Source organism: Mesoplodon bidens (genome assembly GCF_964165515.1).
Source record: "Mesoplodon bidens genome assembly, chromosome: 2".
Lineage (NCBI taxonomy): Eukaryota > Metazoa > Chordata > Mammalia > Artiodactyla > Ziphiidae > Mesoplodon > Mesoplodon bidens.
Genome location: NC_138177.1, coordinates 23252961 through 23275052, shown reverse-complemented (window position 1 = coordinate 23275052; position 22092 = coordinate 23252961). Strand labels below are relative to the sequence as shown.

General features: G+C 42.1%; 1 protein-coding gene and 1 pseudogene across 4 annotated transcripts in view; both read left to right on the top strand.

Moving 5' to 3' along the window:
• Positions 1-491: 491 nt before the first annotated feature.
• LOC308629439 (isopentenyl-diphosphate Delta-isomerase 1-like) lies at positions 492-1107 on the top strand (annotated as a pseudogene). Its single transcript has one exon. The product of its transcript is annotated as an isopentenyl-diphosphate Delta-isomerase 1-like (transcript).
• A 9364-nt stretch (positions 1108-10471) lies between these two features.
• LIN9 (lin-9 DREAM MuvB core complex component) overlaps positions 10472-22092 on the top strand; it is a 93486-nt gene continuing 81865 nt past the window's right edge. For 2 of the 3 annotated variants that reach the window (XM_081221382.1, XM_081221381.1), the window contains exons 1-4: positions 10472-10681; positions 17618-17650; positions 19064-19158; positions 20672-20776. In XM_081221382.1, the coding sequence (XP_081077508.1) occupies positions 10603-10681; positions 17618-17650; positions 19064-19158; positions 20672-20776 (312 nt within the window). In that variant the 5' untranslated portion in view covers positions 10472-10602. Of the gene's footprint in view, positions 10682-11382; positions 11524-17617; positions 17651-19063; positions 19159-20671; positions 20777-22092 lie in introns of those variants that run through there. The other variant, XM_081221383.1, reaches the window with a different exon arrangement.

Below are 22092 nucleotides of genomic sequence, written 5' to 3'. Positions count from 1 at the left end.
ATCCTTCGCTCATATGCAGTTTAGTTTAACTATAGCAAAGAAATACAGGATAGTGAGGCATTGGGTTGCGAAAAACCCCAGGGCGGGAGTGCAGCCAGGCCTCAGAAGCAAAGAAATGGAAAGAGGCCTGGGAACACTGCTGGTGTTCAATCCCTCTCTTCTCTCTGAGCCTCCTGTGAGTCCACCACTTTCTTTTCTCTGTGGATGGGCTTTTTCTAGCCATAAGACAGAAAACAGAGACAGAGAAAAGGACAAATTTGTGCTCTACTGTGTAACCATTTGGAAAGTGACTAAGTCCACACTAATGGATCCCATTCAGCAATCCCTACAGGAGAGAATCACTGATTCAGTTTCCCATCCTTGAACCAATCACTTGTGGCAAAGCGTGAGAAAGAAAATCTTGGGTAGGAGTTACCTTTGAGCCAATCAACGGTGACCTGCAGGTCCTGGAGGAGCAAGGATATTCAGGACAGAACAGACATGTGCTAACAATGTCTGAAATAAATATTGACAATTTTGATGAGCAATAGTTTTCATTTCTGGCAGCGATGTATCTTCTTATCCATGAAAATTACAACAAAATTGGACCTAGAACCCAAATGAATTGTGACTTGAATGAAAACATTGAGAAAAGACTATTGCACTGAGCCTTAAGTGTCATGATATTCAACACAGAAAATAAGTTACTGCTGCAGCAGAGGTCAGATGCTAAAATTTCCTTTCCAGGTTGTTTTACCAACACTTGTAGTTATCCATTAAGTCATAAAGGAGAACTTGAAGAAAATGATGCAATTGGACTAAGAAAGGCAGCACAGAGGCCTTTAAAAGCTGAATTAGCAATTCCCATGGCACAGATTTCCCCAGAAGATGTTAATTTTTTAACGCAAATTCACTACAAGGCTCAATCTGATGATATTTGGGGTGAAATTGGGTACATTTTGTTTGTGAGGAAGAATGTAGCTTTGGATTCCTATCCCTGTGGGTTAAGAGCTATTGTTAGGTGTCCAAGGAAGAACTAGAGGACTCTTGAGAAAAGGAGCCGATGGTGTAACTAAGATAACTTCGTGGTTTAAAATGATCGCACAGACTTTTCTCCGTACATGTTGAGGTAATTTTTTTGAATCAGTTTGTTGAACTGACATGGACATGAAAGTGTGGCTGAATGATTTTACAAGTACTGAAAAACTGGTCTCTATTAAACTTAGATTAAAAAGAATCAAATCTGAGACTTGACATCCTTTAGATCTTTCAGATCTTTGATGGTGGCACAATCTTCACCATCCTCTCCCCCAGGATTTGATTTTGGTTTTGATTTCATATCCTGTGGGGAGAAACAGAGGGTAGTTTCAGAGGCTCCACTTACCCTTTTAACCTTCCCCACTACAGTAGCTCTTCTTATCCCACAGGCCAAGGACCCAATTAGGGGGATCCTCTAACTGCCAACTTCTACTCTCAGGGACTGAGGAAATGATCACCAAGTGAGTCCACAGACCCACTGGACTTATTGGAAGCCAGGACTCCGTTTATGACTTCCTGCCTCTACCCCATATACCTCAACTTTAAAGGAGGTTGATGATGACTTCAGACCTATGACTATCAAACTCAGATATGTGTTCGATAGTCCTTGAAACATCTGGGTATCCCCCTTTCCTCAGTGTACAGTCACCTGAATATATAGGTTCCTTTGAGGAACGACTAGGAATCATTATAGTGTACACTTGCCACAACTGCTCCAGGGCGCTCCCTCCTAGGGACCTGGCCAGCTCTTCAATCAATGAGTTCCAGATCTGAAATTTGGCTCAGGTCTGGGAAATGAGCAAGGCATCAAGGCTTTTCATTAGGGTGACTGCCCTCCCAGTCCTACTCCTCCAGTCTTGTCTTGATTGTAGATATTAAGTACCTGCTTTGTTGGCTACCCATCTATTTTGCCCCTAGAGACACCATGTCCTATTAACTATTTCCATTTCCACATGTCCCTGTGGGTCAACTCCCCTTGGCTGTCCCTTCAACCTTGCCAATTTTTATGGTAAAGGCAGCCCCCTGCTTTCCCATGATTAAGCACTGCCATCTGGCCTCTGTTATTTTCAATAGGCCGTGCATCATTCCCATCACTCCTGAGTCAGAAACTTATTGTTTTGTCAGAGAGAAGATTCTGCAGGGTCTTCCTGCATGGGAGGAGTGCTAGCTCTTAAAGGAGGGCTGGGCACCTCTGCAACTCTGAGGGTTCCAGAGAGTCTGCAGAGCCAGATCCTCAGGGGCATCCCCCTAAAAGTCTCCTTTCCATGTGTCACTGTCAAAGGACCTCAGGTTTTCTCAACTAGGACTCTAACCTTAGCATAACAAACCTGCCTTGGCGGAGAGATTAAATGTCTCTGGGGCTCAAGCTATTAAGTCCTGCTCTTACCCCTTAGCTGTGTTCACGCTTCAAGGAGGTGATAAAGGTCTCCTTATAAGCTACCAAAGAGGCCCTCTGGCTCTCCACTTAGTGTTTAGGTGTTTGATAACTCTTTTTTTTTTCTCATTATTCCTATACAGGACATCAGTGCAATTTAGTAAAAACCAGCCAACTCCACTGTCCTCATAAGCACTGTTTTCCCCTTTTCTTTCAATGCCTGAATCATGGCACCAGCAAAGGTGTGTTCCCCTGCCCTGGGATATTTCCCAGGACACCACAGGTGGAATCTTCAGTCACCATGTGTCAGGCATTATGCTCCACATTCCACTTGGGTTGGGATAGTCCCTGCCAGCCAGGTGATGAGTTATCCAGTTCAAAATCCATTGTGCCACCTGCTTTTCCAGATCATTTCCTAATACCTACTGTTCCAGTTCAGGTTCTCTGAGAAGCAGATGTCAGGATAGAATCAGATATGCAGAAGATTTATTTGGGGAAACACTTTTGAAAGATATAGCAGAGAGGGATCATGAGGATGTGCGGAGAGCCTCAGACCAGATTGCAGGTCTGACACTTATAAAAGAGAAGGGAAAGGAAGGGAAGGCAAGGCAAGGCAAGGCAAGGGAAGGAGCATCTCATAGGAGGAGCTTCCAACTGCAGGGCAGCTCTGAGGATATCTTGGCCAGGCCAGTGGGGAGGTTGTGCTAATTATGCTTTAAACACCTTACATGTTTGATTGCTGAAAGGACTCACAGGACTCCAACGGTTTATACTCATAGTTTTTTGTTTGTGTGTTTTTAGACCTTTTATTTTTAGAACAATTTTAGTAGCAAAATTGAGTGGAAGGGAAGGAGGTTTCTTATATACCCACGTTTTTTGTTTGTTTTTTCTTTGCGGTACGTGGGCCTCTCACTGCTGTGGCCTCTCCCGTTGCGGAGCATAGGCTCCCAACGCGCAGGCTCAGCGGCCATGGCTCACGGGCCCAGCCGCTCCGTGGCATGTGGGATCTTCCCGGACGGGGGCACGAACCCATGTCCCCTGCATCGGCAGGGGGACTCTCAACCAATGTGCCACCAGGGAAGCCCTACCTGCGTTTTTTGTTTGGGGGTTTTTAGACTTTCTTTTTAGAACAATTTTAGTAGCAAAATTGAATGGAAGGGAAGGAGGTTTCTTATATACCCGCGTCCCACAGCACGGCTTCCCCTTTTCAGCGTCCCCCACCAGAGTGATACATTTGTTACAGCTGATGAACACAAATGGACACATCTGTTATCACCTGAAGTCCACAGTTTACATTAGGCTCCACTCTTAGCACAGAACAGTGTTTCTCTTTGTTTGTTTGTTTTTTTTACAGGCAAAGGATACAGTACAGTAACAGCAGGAGAAGTTATGCAAGGAAGGGGGCTGGAGATCTCAGGCACAGGCTTCTTTGTCCTCCCACTGCTGGATCGCACAGGATGTGCTTTGTCTCCAGGTCTCAAACCACCATTGGCTTGTGTACCAAGGAGTCCAAAATTGACTCATTGTGGGAATCTATCTGTGGGGCCTATTCTAGCTCCACTACCAGCCCTAATCATTGAAATCCCTGAGGCTCCACCAAAGAAACAACTATTAATTAATGCTGACAAGCTGGTATATCTTGTACCCCAAACACAGGCCAATGGTCACAGAACATCCTTTATTGTGTTCAACAGTGTTGCCGAGGGTCACATGCTGCAGGCCGCTCTGTACGTAAGCATACAGCCAATCCAGACCATGCCATGCAGGAGCCCCAAAGCCAAGATTGTACATTATGGAAGGCCCATGTTGAGGACAAATGGCCTGGCTCTAGCAGCTCTGCCATGCTCAGTTATTGGCTAGGAGCAGCAGCCTGAGGAGAGCATGGCATCAGCACAAATGCTGAGCACATCTTAGGGTGCAGAGGCTGGGGCCGTCAACCAACAGCCTGGACATCTGTGAGGCATCTACCTCCATAGCTAGCAAAACCCACTTCAGGAAAAGTTTCTCAAAGCTCCCCCTGACTCTTGTGTGACCCCCGTTTATTTCTCAGGTTTTTCCTCTTGCCGTATCTTACTCTCCAGCCATCCTGAACTACTTAAAGTTCCTGGAATAAAAGTCATTTACATTCTCACCTCTGGGCCTTTGTACATGACCCTCTGCAAATAATAATACTACTTTCTTCTTCCACTTCCTTTCCCTAATTTCTACTCATTCTTCAGGTCTCAGTTCAGAGACCATTTCCCTGAGACAATTTTCCTGCTCCCCGCCCCTCCCTACTCTATGCTCTTATAGCATCCTGTTCCCAACGTCAAGGTGGCACTCATCATGCTACTGTAATCTCCTAAAGAATCTGTCTTCCATTAGACTGTACAATCTGTAAGGGTAGGCACTATGTCACATTGAATGTTGCCTAATGTATGCCACACAGTAGGTGCTTAATAAATATTTGCTGATCAACTGATGGATAATTTCACCCTGTTGAATCGCTTAGAATCTGGGGGTTAAGAAGAGAAAGCAAAATCAGTGATTATCCAATTCAATGTTTTCTTACATCCCATGGACACATACATGTCCTGAAGGGGCAGTCTTTCCAAGTTGGAATCCATAAATCCACTGCATCTTTCTGGCTGGGGAGCTCTGATGACAAGGCACTCCTTCTTGGGTAGTCTGGTCTCATGTGCTCCTTAGCTGATGTCCCCCAATTCATTTAGAAAATTCTGGACAATGATCCAGTGTGTTCCTTTGTGTGGGGAATATGTCTTTCTACTTTCCCTCCCATGGGATGATCTATTACAACTTTTTCATAGTTTGTTACTAAAGATACCGGTTGAAAGAGGTTGCTCTTATTCCTTCAAGGAATTGATGGCTTTCCTTAGGCTTGGCTCCATTTTGCAGACTGAAAAACCGAGGTCTCCCTAAATAACCTGGGATACACCACTAAACTTTGCTGAGCATAATGTCTTTAGAAGTAGTTTCTCAGAAATACAACTAACAACACTTAGTTCCTTCTTGGTACAATTTAGGGAAGCAGGATGTAGGAAAGAGTGGCAGGGAGCTGGTGTTTATGTGCTGGGATGTGGGCCAGGTGTTTTACATAAGCGATCTCATTTAATTCGCACTACAGCCCCGGAAACAGGCTTAATAATCCCCTCCTCTGTTGTTGCTGTTGTTGTTTTTTAACCAAATGATACTTTCATCTGGGTCTGAGGAGAAACTGGTGTTTGATGACCCTCCTAAGGTTCATTCTAAAAAACAGGATCTGTCACGAATTCAATCTGCACCTTCCTGTAGCCACTTGGGTCCAACAGGAAAAGCAGTTTCTTTCCAGCATAGTTTGCAGAATAGTAAGTAGAATATTTGGCAGAAAAGACAAAGTGGAAAGGAAAGCAGTTTGATATCGGTCTTTTGTTTGCAGCTATCATTTAAAATTGCCCAGCACAAGACGGGAATAAAGACGCAGACATACTAGAGAATGGACTTGAGGACACGGGCAGGGGGAAGGGTAAGCTGGGACAAAGTGAGAGAGCACCATGGACATATATATACTACCAAATGTAAAATAGATAGCTAGTGGGAAGCAGCTGCATAGCACAGGGAGATCAGCTCAGTGCTTTGTGACCACCTAGAGGGGTGGAATAGGGAGGGAGGGAGGGAGATGCAAGAGGGAAGAGATATGGGGATATATGTATATGTATAGCGGATTCACTTTGTTATAAAGCAGAAACTAACACACCATTGTAGAGCAATTATACTCCAATAAAGATGTTTTTAAAAAGATAAATTCATTTAAAAAAGAAAAAAAAGATAAATTCATTTTAATAAACAAACAAACAAACAAACAAATAAATAAATAAAATTGCCCAGCAGAGTGTGGTTGATTTTGCATCTTCATTAAGTGACTAAGAAAAGGATTCTACAAAAAGTGACTACCAAAGATTTTAGATTGAGACAAAACCCAAAAAGTCTAAAAGTAAGATTTTTCACGTAACAGTTTTATTGAGATATAATTCACATAGCATAAAATTCATCCGTCTTAAAATTCAGTGGGTTGTAGTACATGCACAGAGGTGTGCAGCCATCACTGCAATCAATCAATTTTAGAACACTTTCCTCACTCCAAAAAGAAACACTGTATCCTTTAACAGTTACTCCCAATTCTCCCCCCACCTCCCAACTCCAGCCCTAGGCAGCCATTAACCTACTGTACTTTCTGTCTCTATGGATTTGCCTGTTCTGGACATTTTATATAAATGGAATCATACAATATGTTGTCTTTTGTGTCTGGCTTCTTTCACTTAGCATAAAGTTTCATCTAGTTCAAAGTTTCAAAGGTTCATCTAGTCGTAGCAATGTATTAGTACTTCATTTCTTTTTACGGCTGAATAATATTCCATTATTATTATTATATTATATACCAATTTTTTCAACAACCACTTTTATTATGAAAGTAACAAAAATCTTACTGTAGAAAAATAATAACTATAAAGAAAAAAAGTCACCCATAATCCTACCACCTAGAGACAGCCACCACTGTATATCTTTCATTCTGGATTTTAGTCTATGCATATATATTTGTAAATGAGATCACATTGTGTGGCCTGTTTGTGCAACATGTACTTTTTTTTTGGCTGCACTGAAGGCGAGGCTTGCATGACCTTAGTTCCCCCACCAGGGATCAAACCCCGGCCCTTGGCAGTGAAAGCCCAGAGTCCTAACCACTGGACTGCCAGGACTGTATTTTTTTTATGGTGGTAAAGTATACATAATGTAAAATTAGCTACTTAAGCTATTTTTAAGTGTACAGTTCAGTAGCATTATGTACATTCACACTGCTATGCAAACATTACCACATCAATCTCAGAACTTTATCTTTCCAAAAGAAACTTTATACCCACTAAACAGTAACTCCCCGTTTCCCCCTCTCCCATTCCCTGGCAACCACCGTTCTCCTTTCTGTCTCTATGAATGTGACTATTCTAGGTACCTTATGTAAGTAGAATCATACAATATTTGTCTTTTTGTGACTGTCTTATTTTACTTAGCATGATGTCTTCAAAGTTAATCCATATTGTGCATATGTTAGAATTTCCTTCCTTTTTAAGGCTGAGGAATAATATCCCATTGTATGTATATACCACATTTTGTTTATCCATTCACCATTGATGGACACGTCGGTTGCTTCCACCTCTTGACTATTGTGAATAATGCGTCTATGAATATGGTTGTACAAGTATTTCTTTAAGACCCTGCTTTCAATTCTTTCGGCTATATACTCACTCAGAAGTGGAATTGCTAGATCATACGGTTATGCTGTTTAATTTCTTTGAAGAACTGCCATACTATTTCCATAGTGGCTGTACCATTTTACATTCCTACCAGCTATACACAAAGATTCCAATTTCTCCACTACCTTGTCAACACTTGTTCTTATCTGTCTTGTTGATTATAGCCACCCCAGTGGGTGTGAAATGGTATCTCATTGTGGTTTTGATTTGTATTTCCCTAATGACTAAAGATGTTGAGCATATTTTCATGTGCTTATTGGCTTTTATATCTTCTTTGGATCCTTTGCCCATTTTTGAATTGGGCTGTCTTTTTATTATCAAGTTGTAAGATTTCTTTATATATTGTGGCTACAAGTCCCTTATTAGGTATACGATGTGGAAATATTTTCTCCCATTCTGAAGGCTGTCTTTTTGCTTTCTTAATAGTGTCCTTTGAAGCACACAAGTTAACACAGAAATAACTCAATATTTGATAAATGGGCCATGGGACTGGAAATGACCAAACAAATCCCTAAAATGTGGCCATCTTTATTTCTCTTATGATTTATTTTCATGACTTTAGTGACCTTGTCAAAATTTTAGTTTTTTTTTTCTTTAAGCAAACAATGACACATACAATCATGTCATTTTAAATTGGAATACACAATTCGAGGAAATTTAACAACCTTGTGATGGATGTGTTACCCTAACATCACAGAGGGAGAAACTGAGGCTCTGAGAGTGGGCCGGATTCCTGATTCTATCACCCGGTCAATGTTGTCCTTGAACAAGTTACCAGATTGTTGGGAGGATCAAGTAAGTCAAAGATTATAAAAATCTCCCTCATAAATATCCAATAAAGACCCTCACTGAAAATAATAAAGTGCCTTGTTTGCAGTCACACAGCTAATAAGTGGTAGATCTGAGGCTGGGATACAGCTTCAGGCTTCAGAGTGTGAGAAGACTCATTTAGGGTCCTTCTTTAAAATGCAGATTATCAGAGAAATAGCCTAAAAATATTTGTTTAAACAGCAGACCTGCTGTTGTGTGTGTGTGAAAACTGCCTTAAGATAAAACCTGGTTTGCCATCAGTTGTTTTTCATCTTCACATAAGATAGATCAGAATGTGATTAGAAGGTACAGGAGGGGTTAAGTTACCTATGAAGGATTACTTTGTAAAATTTAATTTTTCATCCCCCTCCCCTTCACACCCTGCTTCACCTCCAACCTCAGTAAGTGGCGGTACCCAGTTACCCAAGGCACGAAGTTAGCATCCAGTGATACTTCCCATTCCAAAGTGGTGGTGGCAATAGCTAATATTTGAGCCAAAATGTGTTCTAGGAACTATTACAAGGTCTTTATGTTTAACAAGGCATTTATGCTCAAAACAACCCTGTTATTATCTGCATTTTACACATGAGAAACTGAGGCACAGAGAATTAATAAACAAACTTGCCTGAGATTATACAACTAGCAGCCAGAATCCCAGCCAAGCCTTGGGGCTCCAGAGTCCATCCTGTGAAACTCTAGGGTGGCTGGTACAGATATCTCCTCTCCTTTGCCTGCCTGCCCCAACAAGCTTCCTCCTGACTGGTTTCCAGAACTCTCATTTTGTCACACTCCAATTCGTTTCCCACATTTGTGTTCTACAACACACATGGAAACATGCCAGCCCTATACTTTAAAACCCCACCATCCATTGCTCCAGTGCTCTTAGCAAGTTCAGCTCCTTAGCCTGGGCCGGCCTGTGTGTTCTGCTGTCCTCATCTGTCTACCACCTTTTAACTTTTTAGTTCCTGGGATTCACCCGTGTTGTACTCTCAATGCTTAACTATCCCCCGCCCGCCCCCCCGCCTTACATCCCTGGAAAAAAAGGACTGGAGCTCAGTAACATTTGTTAGATGAATTGCTGAAAAGCAAGAGTGGTTTATTACTGGACGCTGTTATAGACAGGAATTGTGAAATCTTTCCTGGGCTTCTTTCAAAACTGGATGAATTCTCATTGTGTTCTCATAACATTTCGATCAGGGTACTTCATCATCTTTAAGTGTCACTGTCGGTTTTTGTTTCTGTAATTCTCTCCCAGCTCACTACATGGTCTAGTGCGAATGGGTGAAAGAGCTGAGCAAAACAGTTCTTCAGCTGCCGACCTAAATGACTAACTTCATGACCTCTCAAGGTCTCTCCTCCGAGCTCCACGCAACTCCGGTTCCGGCATTCGGGAGGGGTGGCCCAGGCTCCCAGGGGCTGCGGGCACCGCGAGTCCTGGGCGGGCAAGCTGTGGGGTTGCCGCGGCCTGAGCCCTCCTCCCCGGCCCTCCCCCAGCTCTCCGGAGAAAGGAGGGGATGGAGACGCCGGAGAAACGTGGGCTTGGAGAGCCGCGAAAATTTTACTTCGGGTAGAACCCCCTAGGGGAATGCGGCCGAGAACCTGGGGCTTCTCCCCGCGCCGGGCCTACGGGTGCCGCCTCCCTGCCCCCCTGCCCTCTCCTCAGCCGGCCGGGGCCTCCTTCCCACCTTCCCTCCTTTTCCCCACTCGGAATAAACAGCCTGCAGTTCCCGCAGCTGCAGCGCGAGACTCGAAACGCGCGCCGGGAGCGAGCCCCGGAGGGGGCGGGCGGCGCGGACCGGGAGCCGGGCCGGGCGGGACTCGGCAGCTCGCGCCGCTCCCCCCGCTCTCCCCGCGCTCCGGCGCCGGGCCCAGGTAGGGGCGGCGCGAGACGGGCCTGGCGGCGCGGCCTCCCTCCCCCTCCCTCCGGCCCGGCCGGGGGCGGGAGCGGAGGGGCGAGGCGCAGCCCCACTCGGCGGCACCCCCTCCCCGGGCAGGCGCGGGCGGAGCCGGGCCCGCCTCAGCCGGCAGCGGCGGGAGTAGCGCCGCGGTGCGCCGCACCGCGGGCAGCGAGCTCCGCATTCGAACCTCCCTCGCAAAGACTGTCTCCGCCCCACAATGCACCGCGGCGGGCAGCCTTTGAAAAAGCGGCGCGGCTCGTTCAAGATGGCGGAGCTCGACCAGTTGCCTGACGAGAGTGAGTAGCACCTCAAAGCACCCCCACTCTTCCCGCCGTCCGCCTGCCCCCGGGTTGCATCCGGCCGGGACGGGCGGCCGTGCCCTCTGCCGGGCAAGTGGGCTGACTGCCAGCCCCGCTGTGGTCCCCTAGTCCTTTCACCCCGGTATTGCCGCCGCGTCGCCGCCTTTGTTATGGTGTCTGTGTATTGGTTTGTGGGGTTGTGTGAGAGCCAGGGCCGGAAACCGAAAGCCCGGGGGCCCAGCCCGGGCGGGGCGAAGGCGGTGGCTGCTCTCCTGGCCCGGCTTGGGCCCCCGGCCGCGGTGGGGGAAGAGCGACCGCCGGCCGCGGGGGCTGTCCTCCCCGCCTGCACCGCTCGCCCGGCGCGGAGAGACGCCTGGCGGGGTTATGTAACTCGCTTTCGGGGGCCGGGAAGGGCTCGGGCTGGGGAGGGGGTGGTCACAGCTGTCCTTCTTGTCCCGGCCTCTGATCCTGTCCTGTCACAGTTCCTGCCGCTGCAGGCACTTGTGATCATCACTGCCCTCCCCTCCCTGCTCCGGTGTGTCCACCCCTGGAAGCATTTCCGTGTCAAAGGGCTGACCCCTTCCCCTGGGACCACAGGTGGCTGTGGACCTTTCCAGAGATAATCCAGACTGGGTACACAAATGTTCAGGCAGCCCCCATCCCGCAGACTTTCTTCTCTGCGTATGTGTCTTAGGAATCACGGGGGTATCTTTACGCATGGATGTGACCATCACCACAGGCATATTCAGTACTCTTCCTGACACCCACCCTGTGCATTGCCTCCTTTAACTACGTTTGCTCATCCTGCCATCTCAGACGTGGATGCTCACTTGTGTTTAGTAAGTAAAAGCACTAATTCTGTAGTTTAAGCACAATAGAACTTAATTTTGTAATTTACAATATTGTATTGATATAAAGTATACAAGATAAAGGCACATCTTTCAGTTAATTACAGATGGGTCCTGATGCAACTCGCTATTCCGTTTATGTATATGTATCATTTGTGAGAGTTTTTAGTGTAATAGAAACAACTGTTAAATTTATCTGTGCAAGACACTTTTAAAGTGAGAACTGAACACAGCCAATTCTGTTTTCCTTGTGGGGTCGTATATTCTTAATGTGCTATAAAGTTGAAAGTTCAAGTTGCCAAACTGGTGAAAAGTTGTATTAAGAGAGTTTGTGTTTTAAATTTGCTCTAGACCAGCGCGGAATTCCAGTAGAACCTTCTCAGTGATGGAAATGTTCTGTTTTGCGATGTCCAGTAGGGTAGCCACTTAGCCATATGTGGCTCTGGAACTTTTAAGATGTGGCTAGAGTGACTTTTAAATTTCGTTTGCTTTTTGTTAATTTAAGTTTAAATAGTCATGTGTGTCTAGCGGCTACTGTATTGGATAAGGCACAGCCGTAGACCGCCAATGAATTTTATTGTTTCTTATTTGGAGAATACAGTCGATTGTGATTTAGGATGCTTCTAAATAAAGGGGGGCCTGCTAAACACAATGTGCTCGTCATCTGGAAGTCCTTGCTCTCTTTGGCGTAAAGATGTTTTATCACCTCTTGGAAGTCCCACCCACTAGATAACTGTCATTTAGAATATTTGCTCATTATCATTAAACATTTATTGGGGATTTACTCTGGTTCTTTGCAGACACTTGGGACTCATACTAGGGTTCAAATTACAACTACACTCTCAAGCTATATAAATAAGATAATCATTTATATTGCTTTGTGACATCTCTGGTACAGTAGGGTGTGTGTGGGCGTGCACCTTAGCTTGTGCGATATATGTCTTGTTTAGCTTGACCACCACAGCTGGTTGAAAGCTGGGATTGCTTTACCTGGTTTGTCACACAATGCCATAAATCAGATATATATGAATGCTTAATTTATATGGAATTGAATGTAGGGTAAGAGGCATGGTTAATGAAACGGCAACAGAAGTGATTTCAGTTTGATACTAGAAGTAGCGATATGTTTCTTTGCCAGTTTTAGTCAAGGGGGCTAGTTTGTAAGTTATCCAATAGTCAGTATAACATTATCAATAATAAAAGCTACTATCTATTTAGTACTAACTATGAACCAGGTGCTGTGCAAAGCATATTGTATACATTTGCTCATTTAATCCTCATTCCAGTTGAGGTAAGTACTCTTACTAATGACGTAGCTGAGGCTATCTTCAGCCCAGATCTTTCCTCTGGGCTTCTGTGCTTAATTTCTCTTGCCCATTTCACATCTTCTCTCAGATGCCTCAGAGGCCCCTCAGACTTTATGGGTTCAAGATCTACCTCATAATCCTACTGCAGTACAGAGATACTTCCAGTGGTTCCGGTCATAATGAATGGCTCCGCTGTGCAGTCAGCTAAAACCTAGATAGAGGTCGTCTTCCACACTTCCCATAATTAAGCCTTTACTGAATCTTGTAACTTTTACCTTCTAAATGTCTCTCGGTTTTACCTACTTCTCACCTTCATCCTGGTCCAAGCTGTCACCATCTCTTCTGCATTAATCGCTTCAGCCTCCCATCAATCCACCACCCAAACCCTCCCCCCCAACCTACACACAGCCAGAGTGATCCTTTCAGAATGTATGTTATGTCATCCTATTGCTGAAAACACTTTACTAACTACAAGACCCTTTGTGGTCTGGCCATTCCCCACCTCTCCAGCTACATTTTGTACCACTCTTCCTCTCATTCTATCCCTTTGAACTAAATTGGACCTTTTTCATTCCCTGTACTCACTAGGCTTTCTTTTTTGCACATGCTGTTCTCTCTACCTGGAATGCTCTTCCTTCCTCTCACTTCCAGTTAAGTGCTACTTATCCTTTAGATCCCATTTTAAGCTTCTGTCCTCCCTGACAAATAATACATCTTCTTATTAAATCTTTTCATACCACTGTGTAATTTCTTAGTGGCAGCTCTCACAGTTGCAGCTTTACGTTTGTTACTGTGATTGTTTGGTTAGCTTTGGTTAGAAGCCCCACCAGAGAAGGTGCCATTTCTGTTTTTCTTCATGCTTGCGTTCCAGTTCCATGCATGACAGCTGGCTTACTTCTCTGTTCTTTTTTCATAACCACCCTTCTCTTGCCAGTGACTTCCCAAACATAATGCCCCGACCCTTCCTAGAATATTCTAAATGTTCTACCTCAGGGCTTTTTTACCTGCTGTTTCTACCAGCCTGACTCGTTGCTTTGCCCCCCTGTCCTCTCATGGCTAGTCCTTTTCACATGTTACCTCCTCAGAGAAGCCTTCCCTACCCACCCTGTGTAAAGTTAGTTACTCCCCACGCTGCGATCCCTTGGTTATTTCCTTTACAGCAGCTGCCACCAGTGTAGCTGTCATTTTATAGACTTGTTTATTGTATGTCTCCTCCCACTACAGTGTAAACTTCCCTGAGAACAGAGGCTTTGTCTAGCTTTTCCTTCAGTTAACCCCAGTCCCTAGAATAGTGCTGTGGCAGGTATTCAGGGAATATATGTTGAATGAATGAACATACCCAGTTAAAGCAGGAGTCTAACTTAAATGAATTCACCTGCCTGTAAAATACATGTTCTTAACCTAATCTTTTTTTTGATTGATCAAAGTAAGACAAACAATAAGCATGGTCTGAAAATTAGTCCTGTACTATGTGCATGTTTCTCTAAGCACTTTTACATATACTAACTCATTTAATCCCCATTTTACAAAAGAAGAATAAGTAGCACAGAGAGGTTAAGTAACTTGCTTAAGATAACACAGTAAGACAGTGGCAGAGCCAAGATTCAAACACAGCTAGTCTCCATCTGTGTTCTTAACTACTATGCTATACTGTCTCTCAAGAAGGGAAGAAGGTTAAAGGTGGTAGGTCAGAGTCTGCAAGATACAGTCCCTGCCTTCTTGGAGCAGGAATGAATATCCTTACAACTTACACCTCTTCCTTCAGATCTCTGCTCAAATATCACGTTTCAGAGAAGCTAATCATGAGCACCTTATAGAGAAATAGTCTTCCCTCCACCAACTCCCACCCCACATTCCCTATCCTTATTATCCTGCTTTATTTTTTTTTCCAGTAGTGCTTATCATCCCTTGATGTGTGTGTGTGTGTGTGTGTGTGTGTGTGTGTTTGTTTCCCCCTCGCTAGAATGTAAATTCCAGGAGAGCATCAGGAGCATGGACTTTGTCTGTTTTGCGTGCTGTCTGTATCCCCAGTGACTAGAGCAGGGGCCAGGATGCAGGCAGCACTCTACACATATTCACTGAATGAATGAATGGTTACCACTTTTTCTCAAATGGACCATGTTTTTCTTGGTAGCTACACTGACACGTGCCCTGTCTACTACTGCTGCTTTCCCAGTTGTGTTGTATTTTTTGAGGCTTCTTAGCAAGGCTTTATGGGCTCTCTCCCCCACTTTTCCCCCTACAACTTTACTGCCTTTGGTCATTAAACTTCACTTTGCCATATAGAAGCTGTTAACGTGTCCTGTTAACCATTCTCCACATCCAGGCAGGAGTGTAGGGGGAAAGCAAGAGTGGCTTTGATGTTGGTGGGTTGTCCGACAAGCCTCTCATACTGCCTTGCAGAGAAATCAGTTGAGGTTTAGAGATCTGAGATACATAAAAATGCTTCATAGCCAGAACCATGATACTTTATCTGTTACTTCTCATTTAACGCCTGTTGTCCATTTATGTGAGTTGTAAATCATTGCTGCTTTTGTTAAAAACCAAGGAGAATTAATCTGTCTTCTCTGATTTTTGTACTTAGTTCATGTTCTTCTATCTTACTTTATTCCCTGAGATCATCTTTTATTTATTTATCTTTGTGTTTTGTGTAATGTCATACTGGACTGGCTCCTTACAGATGTTGACAGACATTTTTAACAAGCCACTTACAAATCTGTCTTATCTCAATGTAAGTAAAAGGCTAACCTTTCAAATAACATCACTACTGCCTGGTCTTAGATTATATTTTTTTAAACATAAACGGATGTCAGAGTAACTGAGATGAGAAATAGCTGGTTGTAAAATAAAACAAATTTAAAAATGAGGAATGATAAGAAATAATAATTTGACTATAGTAAAAGAAAAAAAGGTGTTCTAAACAGTTTTTTAAATTTAAAGAGGGAGATTTTGCTCATTAATAATTATGTGAATAATTTCTATTTTGGAGCATAGAAAGGTTTTTTTCCCCTGCTAATTTATTTTCTTTTATTGAGATATAATGAACATATAACATTGTATTAGTTTTAGGAGTACAGCATAATGATTTGATATTTGTATATGTTGCAAAACAATTGCCACAATAAGTTTAGTTACTAACTACTAATCGCCACACAGTTACAATTTTTTTTCTTGTGATGAAAACTTTTAAGATCTATTCTTTCAGCAGCTTTCAAATATATAATACAGTATTGTTAACTATAGCGATCATGCTTTGCATTACATCCCCAGAACTTATTTATCTTATAACTGGAAGTTTGTACCTTTTGACCCCCTTCACCTATTTTGCCTATCCCCCACCCCCTGCCTCTGACAACCACCAATTTGTTTTCTGTATCTGTGAGTTTGGTGGGGTTTTTTTGTTTTTTTAATTTAAAAAAAATGTATTATTACTATTATTTTTTGGCCATGCCACGCAGCTTGTGGGATCTTAGTTCCCGACCAGGGATTGAACCCAGGCCCTCGGCAGTGAAAGTGTGGAGTTCTAACCACTGGACTGCCAGGGAATTCCCTTTTATTGCTTTTTTTAAGACATCACATGTAAGTGAGAGAGATCATACTTTATTATTTTTCAGATGACTTGAGCTTCTTTGCAGTATACCTATCCAATTCTGAGATTTTCAATTTAGTACTCCCCCTCTCTCATAAAAACTTCTTTCCCTATCAGTTCTCCTACTTCCCCTCACCTATAGATCCTATCCTTTATTTACAGCAGAACCTGCAGCCCAGTGTTTCTCGAAATGGACCTGAGGGGTACCTGCAACAGAATCCCCTGAGGGCCTTTATTAATCACACAGTTTCTGCATGTATGAGGAGCTTCCTGGTTATTCTAATATGCACTAATGTTTTAGTCAGTGAACCCCTCCAGCTCCCAATCCAGCTTGGATCTTTAAGTGATGCACATACGTGCATTCTAGACTTCCAAGGGACTTATTGTCTGCTATGACAGTCCCTGGATCATTTCCATCTTCTGTTTTCTCCACTCTGTTACCACTTCTGATCTTTGCCTCAATAAATGTCAATTCCCTTTCTCTTTTCCTTCTCCAGCACACTTCTGGATGAGGATCCAAAATCACTTCTGTCCCTAGTCTTCCTCTTACCTCTCTCTCTACATTTTTCTCTCTTGGGAAGGTCTCCAGTTCTCACAGCTTCAAACAAGACTCCCAAATATCTCCAGTTCTTCCTTACATTGTCTGAGTTTTGGTCAATAGCTTGAATTGTCTACTAGTTATTTCTTTTTTTAAAAAAAATAAATTATTTATTTTAATTTATTTATCTTTGGCTGTGTTGGGTCTCTGTTGCTGTGCACGGGCTTTCTCTAATTGCGGCGAGCGGGGGCTACTCTTCGTTGCAGTGTGCAGGCTTCTCATCGTGGTGGCTTCTCTTGTTGCGGAGCACGGGCTCTAGGCACGTGGGCTTCAGTAGTTGCAGCACGTGGGCTCAGTAGTTGTGGCTTGCGCGCTCTAGAGCACAGGCTCAGTAGTTGTGATGCACGGGCTTAGTTGCTCCGTGGCATATGGGATCTTCCCGGACCAGGGCTCGAACCCATGTCCCCTGCATTGACAGGTGGATTCTCAACCACTGTGCCACCAGGGAAGCCCTACTAGTTATTTCTAATTGCACATTCCACTGTCACTTCAACATTGCTAAAACTAAATGGATCACTTTTAACCCTAAACCAAGTTCTTTTTCTCTCACTTTGATTATGACATAGTAATACTGATTTGTTTTCATTGCAGGCTCTTCAGCGAAAGCCCTTGTCAGTTTAAAAGGTAAGAATCATAGCATGATTCTTTTAGGTATGACACAAACTAGGAATTTATTTCACTAAATTTATTTGGATATAGTATTTCTCTTTTCTTTCTAAGTTATGATTCATTATAGCTTTTAAATACTGGTTTTCACTGGTGATAATAAGTTCATATGGGGAATCGGCCCTTGGTTTTCTCCCCCTAGAATTATTGATTAAAGAACTTTCTAACTAAACGTTCCAGACATTTCTTACTAGAGTTAAATCATTTATTAAACAACTGGGCTAAGCTGTATGTTTACATAATTGTTTGTTTTTTAAGAATCTTGTCTTCTAAGTAGTAATGCAAGTCTCTTGAAATAAAAGAATGATAATATTTTTTTCTGAGAAAAAGTTAGACGTGCTCCTTGGTCTTGCTGTTTCTTTGTGTAAGTACGTTAGACCTATCCTCTTAAGTTAATTTATTTTGAGATTTTACCTCTTGAGCAAGATTCTACTGGATAAGTAAATTTGGAACCAATGTAGATCTTCTCAAAGGTTCATTAGTGCTTTCAGTTTTTAAAGCTACTTTATTATACTCTGAATTGGTGATCTACCAAATTAAGTCCTTCTGGCTTGAGAACACTTATCTTCCAGGATTACCCTAATTTATTTGCCCAGCAGGATCAACCACATCCCATCTCTTTTCTTTTGTACTTATTAAAATATATGTCTGAAAAAGTATTCCACTAATTTTTTTCTCCCAATATTAAAGCCATTTCTCTTTTTAAGAAAGTATATAGAAGTGATATAAATTTTTTATACAAAAATTAGAAAATGCTTTCAGGTAATTAGAAGGAAATAAAACTAACTATCTTGTGTATATTTATCCCAGTTTTGTATATCTCTCTCTAAATAAACATATCCTTTTTGTAAACATTAAACTCGCCTTCTTTATTTTCATAACACACTTAATCGGTAACTTGATCGGATTTTTTCTGGTTGCATACAACTCTGAAGACGTTTCTTTGAATTAAGGAAAAAACCCCACATATTTCATTTTTGGATATCAAGTGTTTTACACATTGAAGCAGAAATATGCTCTAAATTCAAGGTTAAAGGAGCTTTTCCCATTTTTCCTTGCCTGCTTTCAGTCAGATTGTACTGAGGTAGTTCTTGGCAAATAAGAATAGAGGAGTTATTGAAAAACAAAATGAAATAAGCCACACATGTTTTAATATGAAAACGTAATACTTTCAAGTAGCATTGCCTTGTCAAATTATTTAGCGAGTTTGACAAAAAAATACAGAAAAGATTTTTTTATTTGTAATAAACTAAAATTATTATGGTCAGTATATTTTTTCTGTATTTGTAAATATTTCAGATATATTGCTGTTGTTAAAAAGGCCATGTTTATAGTATGAAATCCTTTGAACTTAATAATTATTTATTACAGAGGGAAGCTTATCTAACACATGGAATGAAAAGTACAGCTCTTTACAAAAAACACCTGTTTGGAAAGGCAGGAATACAGGCTCTGCTGTGGAAATGGTAAGGAATTAGTTTTTCTTACTCTTTAGAATATGATAGCTAAATTGTCTGTATTACTGTCACGTGCACATTCTTACAGCACTATAAAAATTTTCCAAGGGTTTTCCCCAACTCCAAGCATTTGTGTCATTAAGTGTCATTGAACAGTATTTGATCATATCTAGATAATCTATAGCCTGTGATAATCTGTTCATCATTAAGCATTTGTTAAGTAACGGTAGTTTCTTTAAATAGGCATACCCAAAAAACTCCCAACAACCCGAAATCTTACTTTTAATAGATTTTTAATAATTTAATAGATTTTTTTAAAATAAAAAGATTGTACCTGGCTCTGGTCCCTACAAAAAGATATATAAATAAGTGGTAAGATACTGAAATCTTGTGTAAGTCAAGGATGAATGCATTTAGGGCTGGGAAGTAGAGATGAGCGTATAATTGGCGTGACTAACAATTTTCGGGGCCTCTCTTCCTCCCCTGCCCAGCCAGGTAGCCAGGAAATTTTAGGGGTCAATCATGAAACAAGCCTGGAGCTAGGTTAGACAGTAGCTGTCAGTAGCCCGGGCAGCTGGCCACAGTGAGTGTACAGGACTCTCCACGCTGTTATCATTTCTGTCACCATCATTCTCTTCCTCCTCTCTGCCCATGGTCAGAGGAGGGGAGCAGGGTAGAAGGGACTTCCTGTCAGGGCTCTGCAGTGTTGAGACTCTCAGTGGGTTTAATTTCACCAGTCCATACCTCTAGTCTTGACCTAGTTGGATGCTTCCCGTATGTTGCTAGCCCGCTGCACCGGCTTCACTTCTAAGTAGGCATGGAACTGTCTTGAAGGGTGGGAGAAGGATTTGAAAAATGATGTGGGCGCTATTGGGATATTATTTCTGTTGTTCTTCCCTATTACGCCTCTGAACCTAGGATGGACTGTAAAATTTTTCATATTATAAATCCTTAAGTGTGTGATGTTCTTTGGATGCTTAAATTCTTTTAGTTCTGCATGCACTTATTAAGTATCTGTTATAGGTATCTTGTATTTTTATTTGGAAATGGAAATTTGTCAACAGTTTTTGACAGCGGATCTAGTATAATATTATATACATTTAGATTTACTCTCTAAAAGTGATCTAGTAACTTTGTCTCAACCCAGCCCTATCCAATAGACCTATCAGGTGAAACACCCAACGGGTTGGTATTAATCCAAGTGCCAACATAATGAGAACTAGAATTTCCAGAGCTTAATTTTCCTATCTTCAACATGCAAGACTGCCAGTGTACTATACGAAGGAGACTTGGGTTCTAGTTTTAATTAACAGCTAGGTGTTTCATTTCTGAACAAATTACGTACATATGTATCTTTCTACTTTCTAAAATCTGAAATTATTTGTGTGCTTTTTTATTACCCATTCTTCATCCTTCAATGATAATTCGGAATTAGCTGTATTTTCCAAGTATAGAATTGTGTTTTGGAACAAAAATGGCAGGTGTTTGGCCTTTTCATTAAATCAAAAAATTTCTATCATAGCCTTTCAGAAATTCAAAACGAAGTCGGCTCTTTTCTGATGAAGATGACAGACAAATAAATACAAGGTCACCTAAAAGAAATCAGAGGGTGGCAATGGTTCCACAGGTATGTGTGTGCTAAAATTTTGCTTCATTGAAAGAAAGTGAGCAATCGCTCAGTATAATAAAGTTTATATTTATTGGACTTTAAGCCAGTGTAGAAAGCCAGTCCTCAGTCTTACAGATGCACACTCTTCTTCTTCTTTTTTTTTTTTGGCCACATGACAAGGCATGTGGGATTTTAGTTCCCCGACCAGGGATTGAACCAGGATTTTGTGCCCCTGCAGTGGAAGCATGGAGTCCTAACCACTGGATCGCCAGGGAATTCCTATGCACACTTTTTTTAAGCGTGGAGATAGTGGACATTCAGCAAATGGATTTGGCAAATTGGAATCAGCTTGGTGTTTGCACGGAAATCAGAGGGGAAAACTCATTTTACTTTGTCTTTGAGTGAAGTATGTTGAAGACTTCCTTTATCCAAAAGAGGAAAATATAGAGCATGGAATCATATCTCCTTTTTCATTTTTGACATCTTTTAAAGAAAAATTATAGTGGACATGTAAGAATCAAAGCAATGAATGAAAATTAGATAAGGAAATATTAACTTTAAGAATACAATAATTTTCTCCTATGAAATGTATAATTTTTGATACAGTTATTCCCTACTTCCCATTCATTTTTTTTTCAAAAGTGTCATAACATTTTTCAGTAGGATGTATCACAGTAGAGGTAATTTTCTCAACCAAGGATTTGGCATCAAATTAATTAAAGGTATTACCAGAAATATGCCCTTACCAAAAAAAAAAAAAAAAACCCAAAGAACTTTTACATACCTTTATGATCATTTCAGATAGTAAAATATGTTCGTTCTCTGTAAAATGAACAAAAATATATGAACTTTTTAACATCAAGGACAAGTGTGCATAAGCATCTAAAATTCAATTTAAAAATTTGACCCAGTTGAAACTAATACACAGTGTGCATTGACTGGCTCAGTAGATGTCGGATACAAGGTTGAATGAATACAAGAATAGTCAACAACTATTTCTTGTATTGATTTTAGAAGAGCTGTGTTATTAGGATAACTTGGATGCTTTAATGCTGTTTAGATTTTTTAAATTTCCAGAGGTGTGGATTTTTTTTTTTTTTTTTTTTGCGGTACGCGGGCCTCTCACTGTTGTGGCCTCTCCCGTTGTGGAGCACAGGCTCTGGACGCGCAGGCTCAGCGGCCATGGCTCACGGGCCCAGCCTATCCGCGGCATGTGGGATCCTCCCGGGCCAGGGCACGAACCCGTGTCCCCTGCATCGGCAGGCGGACTCTCAACCACTGTGCCACCAGGGAAGCCCGTGGATTTTTTTTTAAGTTCTTTTTTTTCCCTCCAA